This window comes from Tyto alba, unplaced genomic scaffold (assembly GCF_018691265.1).
Source record: "Tyto alba isolate M040663 unplaced genomic scaffold, T.alba_DEE_v4.0 Super-Scaffold_42, whole genome shotgun sequence".
Taxonomy (NCBI): Eukaryota; Metazoa; Chordata; class Aves; order Strigiformes; family Tytonidae; genus Tyto; species Tyto alba.
The window spans coordinates 39,773,211-39,790,537 of record NW_024881318.1 but is presented as its reverse complement, the minus strand read 5'-3'; the positions used below and the strand labels follow the sequence as shown (position 1 = coordinate 39,790,537).

The following is a 17,327-nucleotide window of genomic DNA, read 5'->3' as shown; positions in this document are numbered from 1 at the left end:
ATACATGATTCAGCTCCCATTTTACAACACAAGTAATCCTAACAGATGATGGATGCTGCCCCTTGTCAGTTTAAAACCCATCTCCTCTTCTTTCATCTCTTTTCTTAAAAACTTTTATATTGCTTTGCCAGGTGCTGATCATTTTGTGCCAGGTTCCATCCCAGAGGTACCAAATTTCATCAAATGTATCCATGTACTTTACAGAATGAGATGTAAGTAATGTGTAAAATAAAGCTTTTAAATGTGTAGGATTTCTGTTGCATTTGAAATAACCTAATGGAAAACGTTTTTAAAGACAGTCACCTCACACAACAGGAGATAATGCTTTTTCTTTCCTCCCTAATGCCGTATTCCCATTCTGGCAAGTATTAAAATTTGTCTTGACGTATAATCCTCAAGGTCAATCTGATAATTAAATTCAGTAGAACATTTATATTTAATATGAAATTTACCACAAGTTTTTCTGTGGTTGTGTAAAAAGAAAAAACAAACAAACAAACAAACAAATAAAAAACAAACAAAAAAAACAACCAAACAAACGAACAAAAAAAACAAAAAACAAAAATTGCAGACCAGGTGAGATTTTCAAATGTCTAAATTCAAACATCACAACCATAAATACAAATACCGAAGTAGCCTCTTGTTAATGACAGTAATTAGCCTAACTACCCATGTGTTCAGAGTTACTGTCCATTGTGCAGTCAGCTACATCACTAACATGTTCATTATACCCTAGCAGTTTTATCTTGAGGGACATGGGGAGAAGAATAAGTCGGGCTCTGTATTCTTTCACAGCTTTCAGACTTGTAGTTGCTTGTAAAAGAAGCACAGCGATAGAAATGCTACTAAATACTTCACTGCCTTGCTCTGCCTTGGAAGCTGCTTAGCAGTGTACTCAGTTTGCAGTAAAAAGTAATTCTTGAGAAATCCTAAATATTTTACACTGTTGTTTCTTGCTTTAAAATACTACATTTTAATTAGTTTTCAAAGGCAATGTACAAGCAGAAATTATGCAAACGGCTGGTCAGCTTGAAATGTATAAATATGCTTTGCTAGTCTTGAACTGTCTTAATGCACCTTACAATCTAGAGAAGATCCTAGACTAGCTTACACAAAACAGTGGCAGGCAGAAGCTCCTGGAATTCATCACAGTACAACTTGCAGGTTATTGAGACTCTGAGGAGCACAGGTTTTTCACTGTTACCTGCTTATGATGGTGCTTCACATTTACATAGTTTAAAAAATATTTTGAAATAACTTATCCTCACAGCATTCTGGAAAGCCAGCAAACAAGGAAACCCTGTATTACAACTGATACCATACTCATACAGTATGACAGCTTCAGACGCTACTACTGCACATATGTGGGTGGGTCTCTGTTATGCCACTGGCTTTATAGCTTTTTTCCAGTGAGGTATCTCATTGACTGTGACCTGTGCCAAGAATGTCATAACTTGTAATCAGATTTCAGTATACATACATTTTTTTCCCTGCACCACATCAGTAGAAGGGCAGATTAATTAGCTAGGATCCCAGTTTCCACCACATCTTTGAGTCAGAATGTTTGTAAAGTACAAATTCTCTTAGCAGAAAGGTAGCAAAACTTGCTTCTTAGCAAACATGCTGTAACTTCCAGAGCTAACCTTTTACCACAAAGATTGGCAGAAAAATTCCCACAGTAGAAGGTCTCTACGGGGGGATCTGGACAGGCTGGATCGATGGGCCAAGGCCAACTGTATGAGGTTCAAGAAGACTTAGTGCTGGGTCCTGCACTTGGGTCACAACAACCGCACAAAATGCTACAGGTTTGAGGAAGAGTGGCTGGAAAGCTGCCCGGCGGAAAAGGACCTGGGGGTGCTGGTAGACAGCTGTCTGAATATGAGCCAGCAGTGTGCCCAGGTGGCTGCAAAGGCCAATAGCACCCTGGCTTGTGTCAGAAATAGTGTGGCCAGTGGGACTAGGGAGGTGACTGCCGCTGTACTTGGCACTGGTGAGGCTGCACCTCAAATAGTTTTGGGCTCCTCACTACAATAAAGAGATTGAGGTGCTGGAGTGTGTCCAAAGAAGGGCAGCGAAGCTGGTGAAGGGTCTAGAGGACAAGTTTTATCAGGAGCAGCTGAGCAAACCGGGGTGGTTTAGTCTGGAGAAAAGAAGGCTCAGGGGAGACCTTATCACTCTCTATAACTACCTGAAATGAGGTTGTAGCAAGGTGGGTGTCTGTCTCTACTGCCAAGTACCAAGTGATAGCATGAGAGGAAACAGCCTCAGGTTGTGCCAGGGGAGGTTTAGATTGGCAATTGGGAAAAGTTTCGTCATTGAAAGGGTTGTCAATCATTGGAGCAGGCTGCCCAGGGAAGTGGTTGACTCACCATCCCGGGAGGTATTTAAGAGACGTGTGCATATGGCACTTAGGAACATGGCACTGCTGGTTTACAGCTGGACTCAATCTTAAGGGTCTTTTCTCTCTAAATGATTCTGTGATTCTATGATTCTGGCACAAAATTTGAAGCACAGATTTCAGCAGAACTGAAGCACAGTTACACTCACTGTAGTAAAGCCTGTTTGACTTGGGGAACCTAAATCTTAGCTCTATAAATGGCTTCAGCACAAGTCTCAGGGGAACGCAAACTTTTGAAATTTTTCTTTAAGCAACTCCTGCTCATAAGGTCTCTGTCAGTGTCCTTAAGTTGTTACACTGCTTCATGCTCCAACTCTAGCCTATTAGATGTACCTTGGGAGGTCTCTAGTACAGGCCCCTGCTCCAGCTCCACCGCTGGGCAGTCCTGAGGAAAAGGCTTCTCCTTATTTCCAGACTAAGCCTGTCATGTTTCTGCTTGTGCCACTGTGCTTATGGTGCCATGCCATGCTCATGGGCCCTTGCCATGCTCACAGCACCCTACCCTGTTGCTGACCTCTGTTGCTGATCTAGCCATTTTTTCATTCATCTTCTTGTTCATGCAGTATCTGAGACTGGTTGCTGGGATGCTCTCAAAAGCCGTGATAAAATTTATATAGGTTTGCTTTCTTCATGTGCAGATTTAGTAATTCTGCCATGGAAGGCAATCAAGTTGGTTTGCCTCTGACAAATCCATGCTGACTGTTTCCAGTCACCTTTTTCTCCTTCAAGTGCCCAGAAATGGCTACTGGGAGGACTTGCTGTATTATTTTCTGAAAATGAGACTGTGGTTCCCTCGATCTGCTTTCCTGTCTCTTCTGGAGATAGGTGTAATATTTGCACTTCTTCTGCACCAAAGGGTTCTCCCCCAATCTTCCTGACCTTTCCAAAATGATGGAGCTTGCTAAGACTTGGGCTAGCTTGCACAGCAGCCATGGATGCAGCCCTTCTGGTCACATGGATCCATAGTAATCAGATTTTCTCAAGAAAGCCCTGACTTACTCCTCTTCCACTCCCAGTAGCTCCTCTCCTCTTTGAACTGTGACAGAAAGGATGGAAAACATTACTGGTGAACTCCAAGGCAATGAATGCACCAAGAATCTTGGCCTTATTGGCACCTCTTGCAACAATTTATACCCCACAAGGGGCCTCCATTTGTCTCGTTTACTCATTTATTACAGTGATAGAAACTCTTCCTGCATCTCTTGGTGTCCCTTGCCAATTCTGGCTCCAGCTGAGCTTCCAAGATTTCCAACACTGTCCCTCCATACCCAGACAAGGTTCCTGTCTTCCTTCTTTGTAGCCTCTCACTGCTGCCATCTTGAGTGTACAGCACTGAAGCTCAGCTGTGAGTGCCCTGCTTAGCCAAGCTGATCTCCTGAAGTGTTTGCTTGTTCTCCTGTGTATGGAGACCATACCCGTGCTCAGAGGTGTCAGCCCTTCAAAGCCTGCCAGGCTCGCTGCATTCCTTTGCCTTCCTTTACTATCTCCTGTGGGGCCACATCTACCATTTCCCTGAATAAGCTGAGGTCACTTGCTCTCTACAGCATTGTTATGGTCTTGTTAATAAGCCAGCTTTCTCAGAAGTAGTTCGGTATCTTTGATGTGGAGCTGCATTATGCAGTACAGACATGTACATGTGCCTCAGCAGTGTAAAACAAGACACGTTTGATAATAATCACAATTTTGCAGCTTTGTCAACATCCTTAACATCAGCAAGTTTTGTTGCTTCTGTTGGTCAAAGTATTTGCATGAGGTAATTAGGCATACAGAATTGAAGATAGAGCATGAGAGTGGGATGTCTAGACACTAAGGTTTCACTTGCTGACTTAGTCCTCAAAAAATTTTACACTTACTACCTGGGGTGGAACCCAGCAATCCTACACACTGCATTGGTGCATTTGTCTAAAACCTTCACAAAGCAGCAAAACATGTCTGAAAACCCTTATAATTTTCTCCATTGAAAAGACTGACAGAAGTATCATTCTGCTATGAGTAACTGCCACTTATTTTATCCTTTGTAAAAGCTGATGATTTAAAAATAAATCTTTTTATTAGGTGCAGGAGGCTACTGTGAAGTAATTCAAACATCTCATTACAGTGCAATCAAAATATGTCACTAGCTTCAGTTCTAGGTAATTTTCAACCACAAAAATCTTTGGGTTTACATTGCCATTAGCTAATGGTGAAAGAGATAAATACTAGCACTTGCATGTTTACATTTATATATGTATATTATGTATATTAATATTTTTTATTATTTAAAAAATAAAACTACACCTGTACTCATATTTATTGTAATGTCTGTATTAGGATGAGACTGCATGATGAACAACTATGATTGTTCTTAAGGAGAAGCAACAAATTTCATTTTTTGTAATAGTGTAATGCCATTATCTTCTAGAACTATTAAAGATGATTCACCTAGGAAACAGCATACTGTCGTGGTGCTTCCTCACATTGTATTTTGTGTAAATAATTTGTGATCTTCTACATTTGCATTTAATTTAGAGGATCAAAATGCTTTAATTTGCATATTTAAGATGTTAATAGTTAAAGCGTAGCTGTATTTTCACTCATTCCTTCTTTCCCACCTTCCATATGCAACAGTAGTTGTAATTAAGCATGCCACTATTCTAGTGCTTTTTTAAATTACAGCAAACTTCTTCAAGTCTCAGGTGCCTTTTCTATATCTTATCTAACAAAAGAGTTAAACTGGTTGAATTCTACCATTGCTGACTGTATTGGGCGTCCAAGTGTAGGTAGGTCACCTGGCTTTGCACTGTGAAAACCTCTTCTGAGCAGGGTTGGAAGGAGAATTGTTTCAGTTGGCAGGAGTGTACTGCCAGCATTTGAATGCCTGTTTGAGCCAGAGTACTTCTAGCCATAAAGGAGGTGTTTTTGCAAAAGGTACCCTAGAGTAGCAAAGCTTTTTATGTATTCTTTTTAATCAATTAAAATGGTGCTTAAAGTAAAGAGACTAATGGCTTTAGCTGTGGACTGCTGCACTATAGTTGTTAAATACTGATGGTATTGAATCAAACAACAGCTGATAGATACTGGCGAAATACAGAACCATTTCAAGGCTGACATTTCTTTAAAAATTTCCCTTTCAAAATATCTAACATTGCTGTTCTCTATTGGGCTAGTATTTCTGAAATCTGGTTCATACAATGTTACCAGCTCCAGTTATCTTTTTAACATAAGAGACTCAAGAACTCAAGGAAGAAGTATTTTAAAGTTCAGTGGCTTATGAGGAGAACCTTGACACTGATAAGAATAAATATGAGATTATTGATAATAAGAATGCAGCATTTGTTATAGAATCATTTAGAGGGAAAAGACCCTTAAGATTGAGTCCAGCTGTAAACCAGCAGTGCCATGTTCCTAAGTGCCATATGCACACGTCTCTTAAATACCTCCCGGGATGGTGAGTCAACCACTTCCCTGGGCAGCCTGCTCCAATGATTGACAACCCTTTCAATGACGAAACTTTTCCCAATTGCCAATCTAAACCTCCCCTGGCACAACCTGAGGCTGTTTCCTCTCATGCTATCACTTGGTACTTGGCAGTAGAGACAGACACCCACCTTGCTACAACCTCATTTCAGGTAGTTATAGAGAGTGATAAGGTCTCCCCTGAGCCTTCTTTTCTCCAGACTAAACCACCCCGGTTTGCTCAGCTGCTCCTGATAAAACTTGTCCTCTAGACCCTTCACCAGCTTCGCTGCCCTTCTTTGGACACACTCCAGCACCTCAATCTCTTTATTGTAGTGAGGAGCCCAAAACTATTTGAGGTGCAGCCTCACCAGTGCCAAGTACAGCGGCAGTCACCTCCCTAGTCCCACTGGCCACACTATTTCTGACACAAGCCAGGGTGCTATTGGCCTTTGCGGCCACCTGGGCACACTGCTGGCTCATATTCAGACAGCTGTCTACCAGCACCCCCAGGTCCTTTTCCGCCGGGCAGCTTTCCAGCCACTCTTCCTCAAACCTGTAGCATTTTGTGCGGTTGTTGTGACCCAAGTGCAGGACCCAGCACTAAGCCTTCTTGAACCTCATACAGTTGGCCTTGGCCCATCGATCCAGCCTGTCCAGATTCCCCCACAGAGACTTTCTTCCCTCAAGCAAATCAACACTCCCACCCAACTGGGTGTCATCTGCAAACTTACTGAGGGTGCACTTGATCCTCTTGTCCAGATCATTGATCAAGATATTAATCAGAACTGGCCCCAGTGCTGAGCCCTGGGGAATACCACTTATGACCAGCAAACAGTGGATTTAACTCAATTCACCACAACTCTTTGGATCTGGCCATCCAGCCATTTTTTTACCCAGCAAAGAGTGCACTCTATCCATGCCATAATGATGATCTCATGTTCTTCTCTGCCTCTAGCTGTGTTTATGGACTGCAACCCTGTTCTTAGGTCAACTGAAATTTCTGTAATCTAAGAACTGTTTGACTAACTAAACAGTGGAAGCATCACTATATATAAAGCAGATATGGTAAAGTACTGACTTTCTACATCCTAGAGATTGGATGCATTAGATGATCTCTGCCTAAAACAAGAATAGGATGCATCAGCATCAGAAGAAAGCTCATAGAAGTTTAAGACTCTTTTGGTAGAGAAAGCAAAGATCTCAATTTAAAGTGATCATTAGTGCAAAATTACTACAAGAATAGTTTATTTGTTTAGAAAATGCAGTGGCTAGATAGCCAATTTTCTGGGCAAAAAAGAAAGCAAATGTCCACATTATACTGCAGAATATGTAAATACTCTAAAACTTAAGTTAGAATTTTTTAAGTGAAATTTGCATTTGAAAATCATAAGCAATGTATCTGTATTTCTAGATGAACTACCATTAAGGGAACAGATCAAGCCATTCCCCTAAGGAAACAAAATTTTGACCAGTGCAATTAATTTGTAAACTGAAGGCAACAGCAGTTTGTGGTAATCTGTGGTGAAGCCCATCAGCACAAGTGGATTCTCTGTTGAAAAGCATGCTGATCATTGTAGAAAACAGACCACAAATTTGCATTTAAGCTTCAGATTCTGTTTCCGGTAAAGAGTCCAGTTGAACACTATGCACAGAAATGCAGCATACCAAATAATGTAATGTTTTATACAATATGAGATAGAATTACTTACTGCTGTAGAAATTGCTCAGGATTTTCCTTTGGTTTACATCTGCATTCAAAAAAAAAGTATGCAAATACATAAATATGTCCTTAGATTGCACACATTTACTACCATTTTTCTTTTAAAAAAAAATTGTTAAAGAGATGAAGCATAGTATTTGCACTGTGTGGGTCAGTGCTAAACTAACTTTTCATTGCTTTCTGCTACAATGCAACTGGCAGGTCTCACTGGTTGGATATAAGGTATTTCCTGACAGGTGAGCAACTGTTGCATGTATGTAATGCATGCAAAAACTAAGTCCTTGTCTTCAGGCTCATTAAGCTAACTTCCGCATTAGGCCAATTTCAGTAGCAATGCCACTGGCACAGGTTTCCTAAACTAGCTTGGCTCAAATTAAATATTTAGGGAAAAAAAACTTTTAAGATAGCCGGGCATCACTAGGCCATAACTGCAGTGCAGAGCTACAGAAGTGTCATCTCAAAATACACACAGAAAAAGAAACCTGCTGGATTCAAGGCTGATAATTACCAAGCACCACAGGTTAATATAAAGTTTCAAAGGCATAGCACATCATCTTGTACTGATTTATGAACTCTGAGTATGCATTGAAAAAAAATAAAAAAGAGAATGCTAGGACCCAAAATTATGCACAGTAAAACCCAAACACTAACTACCTTTTAAAAAGTCGTACGCTCCAATAGTGATGCCTGTTGAAAACACTGGGAGATAAGACAGGTCCACCAAATCAGTGAAGAGTGAACTTTTTTGTTGTTTTTCTTAAAAGAGCACTAATTATCTGAAGAAATGGTGAATTCATGCCAAAGAAGGTCATTAAGCCATGCAAACACACTTATTCAAGCAAAGCAGTGGACATATGCTTTATTTTTAAAATCTACCTGTCATCAACTTCACATACAAAAGAACCCTACTTTTGCATTAGACCTAAATTGGGATTGGACAGAGAGGAAACAGTATTCATCATACTACAGAGATTTGTACAATGTCTTTAATAACCATTACTGCACAGAAATCAGCATAGATACAGGCTTATTGCAACAACTCAGAAGTAAAATGTGTCTCATTCAAAATTTGTTTCACTTTTGTATCACAACTGTACGATTTTAGGCTTTATAAAAAATTCTCTCTCAGAAAAGAAATATACGACCAGTATAGCAGTAGAAGGTTTAAAACCACTATCCTCACCACAGCTTGGTTCTGTTTTTCTGCAAGCGCTCTCAATGACAATTAAAGATCAGAGTAGTCCCAGGTATGCTCTCAGCCATATATCCATCCTGACATGGCTTTCTCCCCAGTGTTTTGATTTGAGGGGCATTCTCTGAGGTATCATAACTCAGTCTTACACAAACAATCTTGCTCTCACTTCCCACCCAAGTAGCATTTATTACTAGCTTTTCCAATTTATTATCAGGTCAGCCATGACTGTTCTAGTTTTGTTTAGGAAGATGTCAGATAAGCCATGAGTCAAAAGAGAGACATTATACAATGCCATGAACAAAAATAACAGGATGCAAGGCGAAAGAAAGAACAAAAGGCTCAGTCTCCATGTATAACTTTTGAAGCACCTTGGAGAAGTCGCAGCCCTGATACAAAATGGATCGTGACATGGTTTTTGTGCACAAACTTCCCCATTGTTTAAGTAATTGCTGCCTGACCTCTTCTTTCTCCAACTAGAAGACAGGCTGTTTTTAAAAGATGTCTCTAAAAGATGCAAGATAGTAGGTGCTGTAAGAGTATCTGACATTCAGTGTTGTTCAGGCCTAAAAATTTTCAGCTATAGACAGCTCCCTTATCTGGTCATACTGTACCACTAGCCTATGATAAAATAATAATCCAAGGTCTGATGACTACTGAATTCTATTCCTCCCCCTGAGTTTCTTCTGCAGCTTTTTTACCATCCGCAGGTTACCCAATGGTCTTCTCAGCCACTACACATGCTTGCATTTCCCTTCTTTATATCTCACCTTCTCTGTACTGCAGATGCTTCTCTCCCACTCTCTCACAGGTCTCTCTCCCTTAAATAGCTGTGAAAAAAGATTAACTACCAGTTATTGAAATATTTTACTAACTACACCTCTAGTGAAAAATGTATGTGCAGAAAGACTAAAGAAACAGAAATCACAAACATTGAAGCTTCTCCACATAAAATATGCAATTTCCTAATCTAATCAGTCAGAAGGAAAACATATACTGAAAGCCTCAGATTGATTGGCTGCACAATTTGATCATATTTATAGATGATTTGTGTCAAATATAGAGTTGCAAAAACATGTGAGAGAATGCTTTTTACCAAATCAGAACTCAATAGAGAGACAACTTTTACAGAAAAGGAAGAAAAAATTAATATGCAAACATATATTTTAAATGTTATGTCTGAAACTTTTACATGTACCCAAGGCAATGAACTTACATTGTAACCAGCAACCTTAGCTGACAATACTATGTCACTACACTTGTTTTGCTTTACATATATAATGTGCACATAGAAGAAATTCAGGAAAGCTACTGTAAAATGCCAGTGAAAAATCAGAATACCTGTCTCAGGTCTCAGTCAGTCACCAGTGCTGCATTGCTTTGGGCACATTATTTCACCTGTCTGGATATTTATTTCTCAGAGAAAGGAGAATAATACTACCCTCCTTGTAAAACATTTATATAATTATAATGTGTTTCTTCTGTTATTCAGGATCCTTATTTACACTTCGAGATGAAAAATAAATTCAATATATATTCACAATATATATTCTTAATGATTAAAAAAAAAAACAACAACCAAATTTCCAGTAGAATGCTTTCTCTTCTTTTTATGCTGGGACTAGATACTTTCCTCTCTTTACAGGGGCACCATGACCCTATACCCATAACTGTGTTATTGACAACTCCTTAAAATAACTCTGTGTTCATTAAACTTTAAATCACATAATAAGGCTGTACAGCCTGTAACTGCTGTTGTTGATTTAGACAGCTACTATTGATAACAGGGATAGGTCATTAAGGATTCTTTGATATTCAAGATGATGACACAGATCATAATTTCTTGGAGAATGTCACCATTATGCGAAGTTCTACACTGATTATTGTAAAGGCATAGAACCTACTATGCTATTGCCTGCCACAGCTATTAGAGACATGTTAAAAGTTACTATTGTGATAAATATTAGAAGAATTTTGCTTTCGCTAAAAGTAATTAAACAATTACTTTTATTGAGTTAGGCTAAAGCTATTATTAGTACCACGATCCAAATTTTAAGAAAAGCAAAAGAATTTACTACTGGGAAAAGAGAAGGGGGGGAATTGATCTGAGGAAACACCAACCCAACAGCCCCCCCCCCTTCTTGGGATGCTCACCAGATGGTCCATATCAAAGGATGGTAACTCCTTTGCAATGGAATGAGAAAGAACAGGATGGGCCATCTCTGGTATCTCTTGTCCTTGAGATAAGAGAGGAACTGAAACCACTGAGCCATAAAGACAAAGGAGCTGCAAATTGGCCCAGACTTAAAGGACAAGGTGTACGAGACTACAGGACTGAGTTTGTGCAGAAGCAAGGGTCAGCTAGTGAACACAGTGAAGAAGACTACGAGCCTTCGTCTGCAGACCCCTGCCCACGACCACCAGGGAGCACTGCGCAAGCGTGATGGGAGGAATTTGGGGTGGGGGGATATGTTAATGATTTCTCGGAACTAATTGTAATATTCCCTCCCTATCCTTGGAGTAGTGATGCATATGTATGACAGTAGATGAATATGTAAACTTTTATACAATAAAAGGGAGCCCCTTTGGCTCCAGAGGGCACGCCATTGCGCCCAGCGCTGTATTCTTTGCTCCACTGACTTTGTCCCCAATAAAACCTTTTTTATATATACGTGGGCTTGTTTCTCACACTGTGTTTGTCTGAAGACTGTTCAGGGTGAACCATGCTCAAGCTTCATTTTGAAAGGTGCTGTATTTGTACCTGAATTGAGCTATTCCTTCATCTGAAAAATTGTCAGATGTATCTGTACACAGTTTAGCTTCACTTATATCAGCTATATGAACTGTGGTAGAGCTATGACTCAGTGAATGCTATCTTTGAGCTGTGTTTTATAACCAGGACACAGCTCTCTCCTTGTTACAGATGGTGGTGGGTTTTCTTCTTGGTCACGCCACTGATTTATTGCAAGTTCATCATGCTGCTAACATCTAACACTACTAAACTTAAAGGTTTTTTAGAACTTTGTGAGGGCTATATAAAGTCTTGTCAGAGAGTAGCTATAAAACAAAAACTCAAACCAGCAGTAGATGCTTAAATGTTGTTCTGTAATAGACAATTAAAGAACATTTGAAGACTTTGTGCATATAAATTCTCCCTGGGTTCACCTTTTGCAGAGTTGATGTGTGTACACTACACTTTCACTTCAGTGATTAATTTAACATCCTGTTTAACCCTAGAAAGGAAAATGTGTTTGGTTTCAAGCGTACTTTCAGAGACCACTTGATCACATAATGACATCATTCTCCAGGGACAATAATCTCTGTCTAGGAAAGGTCCCAGAATGGCTGAAGTGCATTAGCTTAGATGGAGATTCTGATGCTGGTCATGATGTAGGTGCTGTCGACCACATAACATTGCAAAGACTTCACAAGCACTGATTAATAACCTCAGTGCCCTTGATGTAGCAGAGGTGGTATGATCTGAAAACCCAAAGGCTTAGAGATTTCAGGTCACTGTTGCTAATAGCTGACCTGCCAGAAATTGATACATTTTCCCTACATGGAAGCCCTCAAAAAAAAAAAAAAAAAAAAAAATACGGTGAGAGAGAAAAAGAGGAAGAGAAAAGCCCGAAGTCATCTTGAAGGTGTAAGAGTTACAAACCAGCCAGGGAGCTAGAGAGGATCTGAAAATGGGACGAGTCAGACTCTCACATGCGAAATGAAACAAAGCACATATTCCTTTGCATTGGACTAATTGCTATTTTCTCCTTTTGTCCCTTTTTTTTTCACCCCTATGGATTATGACTGCACTTCAGCCCCAACTTTCAGAGAAAACAAGCTGTTCAAAGAAGTTCACTGTAACATCCTTTATCTCTTCAGATGCTAAAAAATTTAGGTTAAGTATTGTCTTTGTCAGTTCTCTAAGCACTTTCTCAAGCTAGGTTCAAGGACAGTTCTACAAGACTTCTCAAACATATAATATCATCTTACAAATCTCAAACCATCAGTAAAGTTGACAATAATATTGTTTCAAAGAAATACAGGGTAAAATTTTACTTCTGTCTTTTGAAATGACAGAGATATCTACTGAAAAGTACAAGTGAAAACCACACAGAACAGAACTGTAAAGGCAACAGACAGTATTCAAAGCTGCAGAAAAAAGATAAAGAAAAGCAACTATTACCAAGCTAATGAATGATGAAAATTAAACAGTGCAAAACCAGAAAAATTAAGACAAATTGCTAGAAGCAAGAATAAAACAATTTACATGGAGCAGAAGAAATACTAATGCATGCAGATATTTTTCAGCTACACAAATCTAAAACAGAAAATGATACCTGAAACAGCAATGTAAGCATGAAGCTGTGTAGCTCAAACTCACCAGCATGAAAAATACCAGCCCAGGTGGTTTGAACATGAAGGGAGAGGGTGCCAGAGAGTGTGGAAAATAACAGCTAACAGGTGGTTTTCAGGTAAGGAGGCAATGAGAGCAAAACCTCTTAATAGGTTAAGAGGATATGCACAATTATCCTTATTCTGAGGTCTACATTTCAGCTAAGCTGGACAGAAGGGAAAATTTCTAGTACTTTCAGTTGAAAGAGATTAGACAAGTTCCCTCTTGGGATGAATTTTACCACTCTTTATAAACTGAAGGTCTGTATTTCACTTACAGTTCAATACAGAGCTGAGTCTACCTCTGCAACAGGCATCAAAATGCCTCAGGTAGTGAGAAAGGATTGGTTTCAATTTGGCTAGCTGAAAGACCACGCAGACTCTCGGCAGCCTGGCCTGAGATGTGCAGCACCAAGGACACGACCCAGTCACATCTGCCAACAGAAAGATATTTTGCTCATAGTTTCAGGAGGATCTTTGTGTTTAATAATGCTGATATAGCAGTCTCAAAGCTATGGAAGGGTCTTCTGCAGAGCTGAATCCATCACATGCTCCACACTCCGGTTTTCATTTTGTGACCAAGTTAAGCTTTCCAGATAGGCACCAGCTAAGTTAATATAATTCTGCCAAGTAGAAACTAAGTAAGAAAGGGATGTGTTGCCATAGATCTAGGAATAAGGATTTTTATCACAAAAAAAAAATCCCTAGGGCTCTAGACAGGGATCAGGATCTTTTTGTGCTATTACAATTGTCAGATTCAACAGAGTATTTGTTGGAGAAGCAGCAATCATTTATTTATTAGCTTGGACCTAGAAGGAGTAAATATTGTGTTAAAATGCTTTATCAGGCTCTTGACTGAACTCTTTCCCTCTCTTTAACAACCACCTAAAACAAGTTTCAAGGTACTATTTTTCTTCAGTCGCACACATACCCTTTTTTTTTTTATTATTCAAGCAGTATCTAAAGCTACTTGACAAGGATTACATCCCAAGCAAATATTCAACAGAAGATTGATGGGGAAATGAGGGTCACAATAAACATTCCCTTTACCACTCTACATGTAAAAAGATGCCTTTATAACAAAATAATGCAGTGCTCCACACATCACACCTACCAACGCTATCATCAGGTCACAACTCACAGTTTTCTCATCTTAGCATTCTGTACCAATTCTTTACTATTTAGCAAGCCTCTAATGGCATCTCATTACTCAAAGCTGAATAGCTTCAGTTTCATGGGCACTGAACTCCATGAATTTTTATAGATATTATGGTTAAAACTTTTTGAGGTATTTAGGTAACTAAATATACAGGTTGGATTAATTTTCCTAAATTATATTAGCTTTAATGGCAATTAGTTGCAAGAATACTTCCTGCATAACTCAAAATACTAAACTGGGATTTTTGATCCCCACATTTCCTATTTACATGAACAAGACCCTAAAAACCTTTACAAATGAATGGACAGTGCAGGATTCTTCTCCAAAATGTAAAATAGTATATCTTAATGGAATAAAAGGAATGTGAAACTAATTGTCCTGTGTAATCAGGTTGCTGAAGCAAAAGTAGTTAGTACAGTTCTTTATACTTTCCTGAGAAAGTCTAGCAACGGCTGGTTCACATACCAATTAATTCATCAGGGTCAATTCTATCAACAGGTAGAAGTACCAGAAGGTCTATGTGAAAAATGCAAAAGAGAACAATATATTCTGAACGCTGCAGTGTAAACAAAACATTAGAATATGCTTCCTGACAATACCAAATCTTTTGAATATCAAAGAAACCTTGAATCTATAAACAATATTGCTGAAAAAAAAAAAAAAAACCCACACAAAAAGTCAAGTTCATTAGCAAGAAATTTCAATTTATGAAACCAGCCCAGAGGGAACACAACTTGAAAAACAGTGCTCTTGTTCTATACATGTTGAATCAGGATATTGATATAATTATCCACTAATATATCACACAAACAAAACCATGTCACAAATAGCAAATGGGCCAGGAAATTATGCATTACCAGATTCAATTTCTAACACAGCACAGGCAAAACCCTGCACTGAATTGTAACGTTTTTGACACACCAGAACACACAATCCAAGGATGCTATAAAACAGGCCCATTAGAAATAAGACAGTGCTTGTTTTTAAATGAGGACTCATAAACTTTTACAGAGACTGCTTTTTCAGGAGGACAAATCCTTACAACAATCTAGATACATTCCGGATTGGTAACAGCAGAAGCTTGTTTATAAGATGCTATCTCACTCTGTGTTCACAGCAACATCCCTGGAAGTTAAAAGACTAATTAATTGCCTATATGTGGTCAGTTTTCTTTTATCATTTCTCTGAGTAAGGATAAGCAGGATATCAGAATGCTTTGCACCAGACCAAGAACATCATTACTCCACCTACACAATTCATCTTGATACAAGCTGGTGACTTAAAGGTCAAACTCTGTTAGCCTTCTTACCAGTGCTGAGTTATTTAACAACCTTCAGACAGGTCACTTAACAACCTTAATAAATAATGTAAAAACATACTCACAGATCTTATGTTATTCTAGGTTATAACCTGTTGCTTCATAGATTCCTAAATCATCCTTTAACACAGCTTTTCTGAAGCCATTTTTTCAAACATGTAAGCATGAGTTCAACTTACAGGACTGATTTTCCATTTTTTTTTCCTGTACAGTTTATATTATTTCACACTGCTTTTGCAGCAGTGTAAGAATGAGAACCACTGTGCTTTCTTAAAGCAGGAAATCAAAAAGAGAACTCAAATTTGTTCCTACCACTATATGCAAAAGATATATTAACTTTACAATCATATTCTATGAAGAAAGTCCTCTGCCTACAGAGACCCAATGTGACAGCTGATGACATAAACGTCAACACAGACAAGCCTTTTTTTGTTTCTTTATAGTGTAGGCTTTTGTCTTAAATCCTATTTTATTTATATCAAACAGAATTTTCCTTCAGGAAACTTCAGTCCTTGCTCTCACCTTACAAAAACTTTCTGACTTAGATAATGGTGACACTGGACTCCTGGCCCTGAAGACGCTTTAAATTCTACTTTGTGTTCTGAAAGAAGTATCTGCTTTTTCACTGCCTCTCTAACATAACACTGAGCAAAACATTTTAATCAACCATGGAGTGCTTTCAAGCAGAGATGCCCATTTGGCAGGAAAGTCCTGCGACAGTGATTTAACAGTTTGCTATTTCTCAGCTTCACCATTGCAATTCACTACTGGCAAAGCTCAGAGTGATCACCATAAACTCCAGTTATACAGAATACAGCTCATCAGTTCCTCACCAGGAGGAGCAGGTCAGCTCTGTTCTCTCTTTTGCTGAAGTTGTGAATTAGCTTTAAGACTAAATTGTTGTCTTGTGAGATGATCAGTGATAGAGGTTCCAGATCTCCCTCACAACTTATCATCATGGTTCATATGAATTACACATTGCAAGAACACAGTTTATCTGAAGAAACACCTGAAGAACCCAGTAAGCTATGACAGCTCTCGTTCTAGAGCTCTGTATGTTGTAAAAATGGAACCTGTCCCACCAAGGTTGAAAATTAATATACCTGGCCTGAGACTATGATCTATCTCCTGTGCACTGCACATGAAGTTACAGATTAAAGAGGCTAGGTGGGCACTGAGAATCTCTGAAGCAAATATTGTCCAAGGATGGGTGCTTCATGTCTTCAAAATTGTAAGAAGGCAGGCAGGGACAACCAGAAGTCAATTTTCAGTTTCAGTTAGCCTTATTTTATCAACAATTTTCCACAGATTTTTAGGTGAATCGCAGTTAGAAAGAAATAATTTTCACAGGCAATTCTGCCTGTTTCAGAATAGATAATGTGTGAACAGGAAGCTATAAAATTCTTAAAGTGCTGTTGCCTCGATACAATTTTTTCCTGTTTCATTCCCAAATGATTCTGTAAAAAATCCAGGTTAGCTTTGTTCTCAGTGTTTAACTGAAAAGAAAAAATACCCTAAACTTCAGAGAAATAATCAAGCAACTGTCTTAAATTGAAGATATTTATTCTTTCTTTGGATATATATATAAGGAATTTAAATGAAATTAATATTTATATATTGATTATAACATAAACTAACCATATTTAATTCTATCTATAATAAATTTTATTTTTAATCCATTATTTACAATCTACAGTTATTTCTAAAATA

At 38.7% G+C, this 17,327-nt stretch overlaps 1 protein-coding gene across 6 annotated transcripts in view; it reads right to left on the bottom strand.

Annotated features, from left to right (window-relative positions):
• Positions 1 to 17,327, bottom strand: part of SH3GL2 (SH3 domain containing GRB2 like 2, endophilin A1) — a 105,147-nt gene that overhangs the window by 33,737 nt on the left and 54,083 nt on the right. For 2 of the 6 annotated variants that reach the window (XM_042804555.1, XM_042804553.1), the window contains exon 2: positions 9,519 to 9,578. The exons of 3 other annotated variants lie outside the window; for them this stretch is intronic. In XM_042804555.1, the coding sequence (XP_042660489.1) occupies positions 9,519 to 9,578 (60 nt within the window). Of the gene's footprint in view, positions 1 to 7,545; positions 7,585 to 9,518; positions 9,579 to 17,327 lie in introns of those variants that run through there. One more of the 6 variants, XM_042804556.1, reaches the window with a different exon arrangement.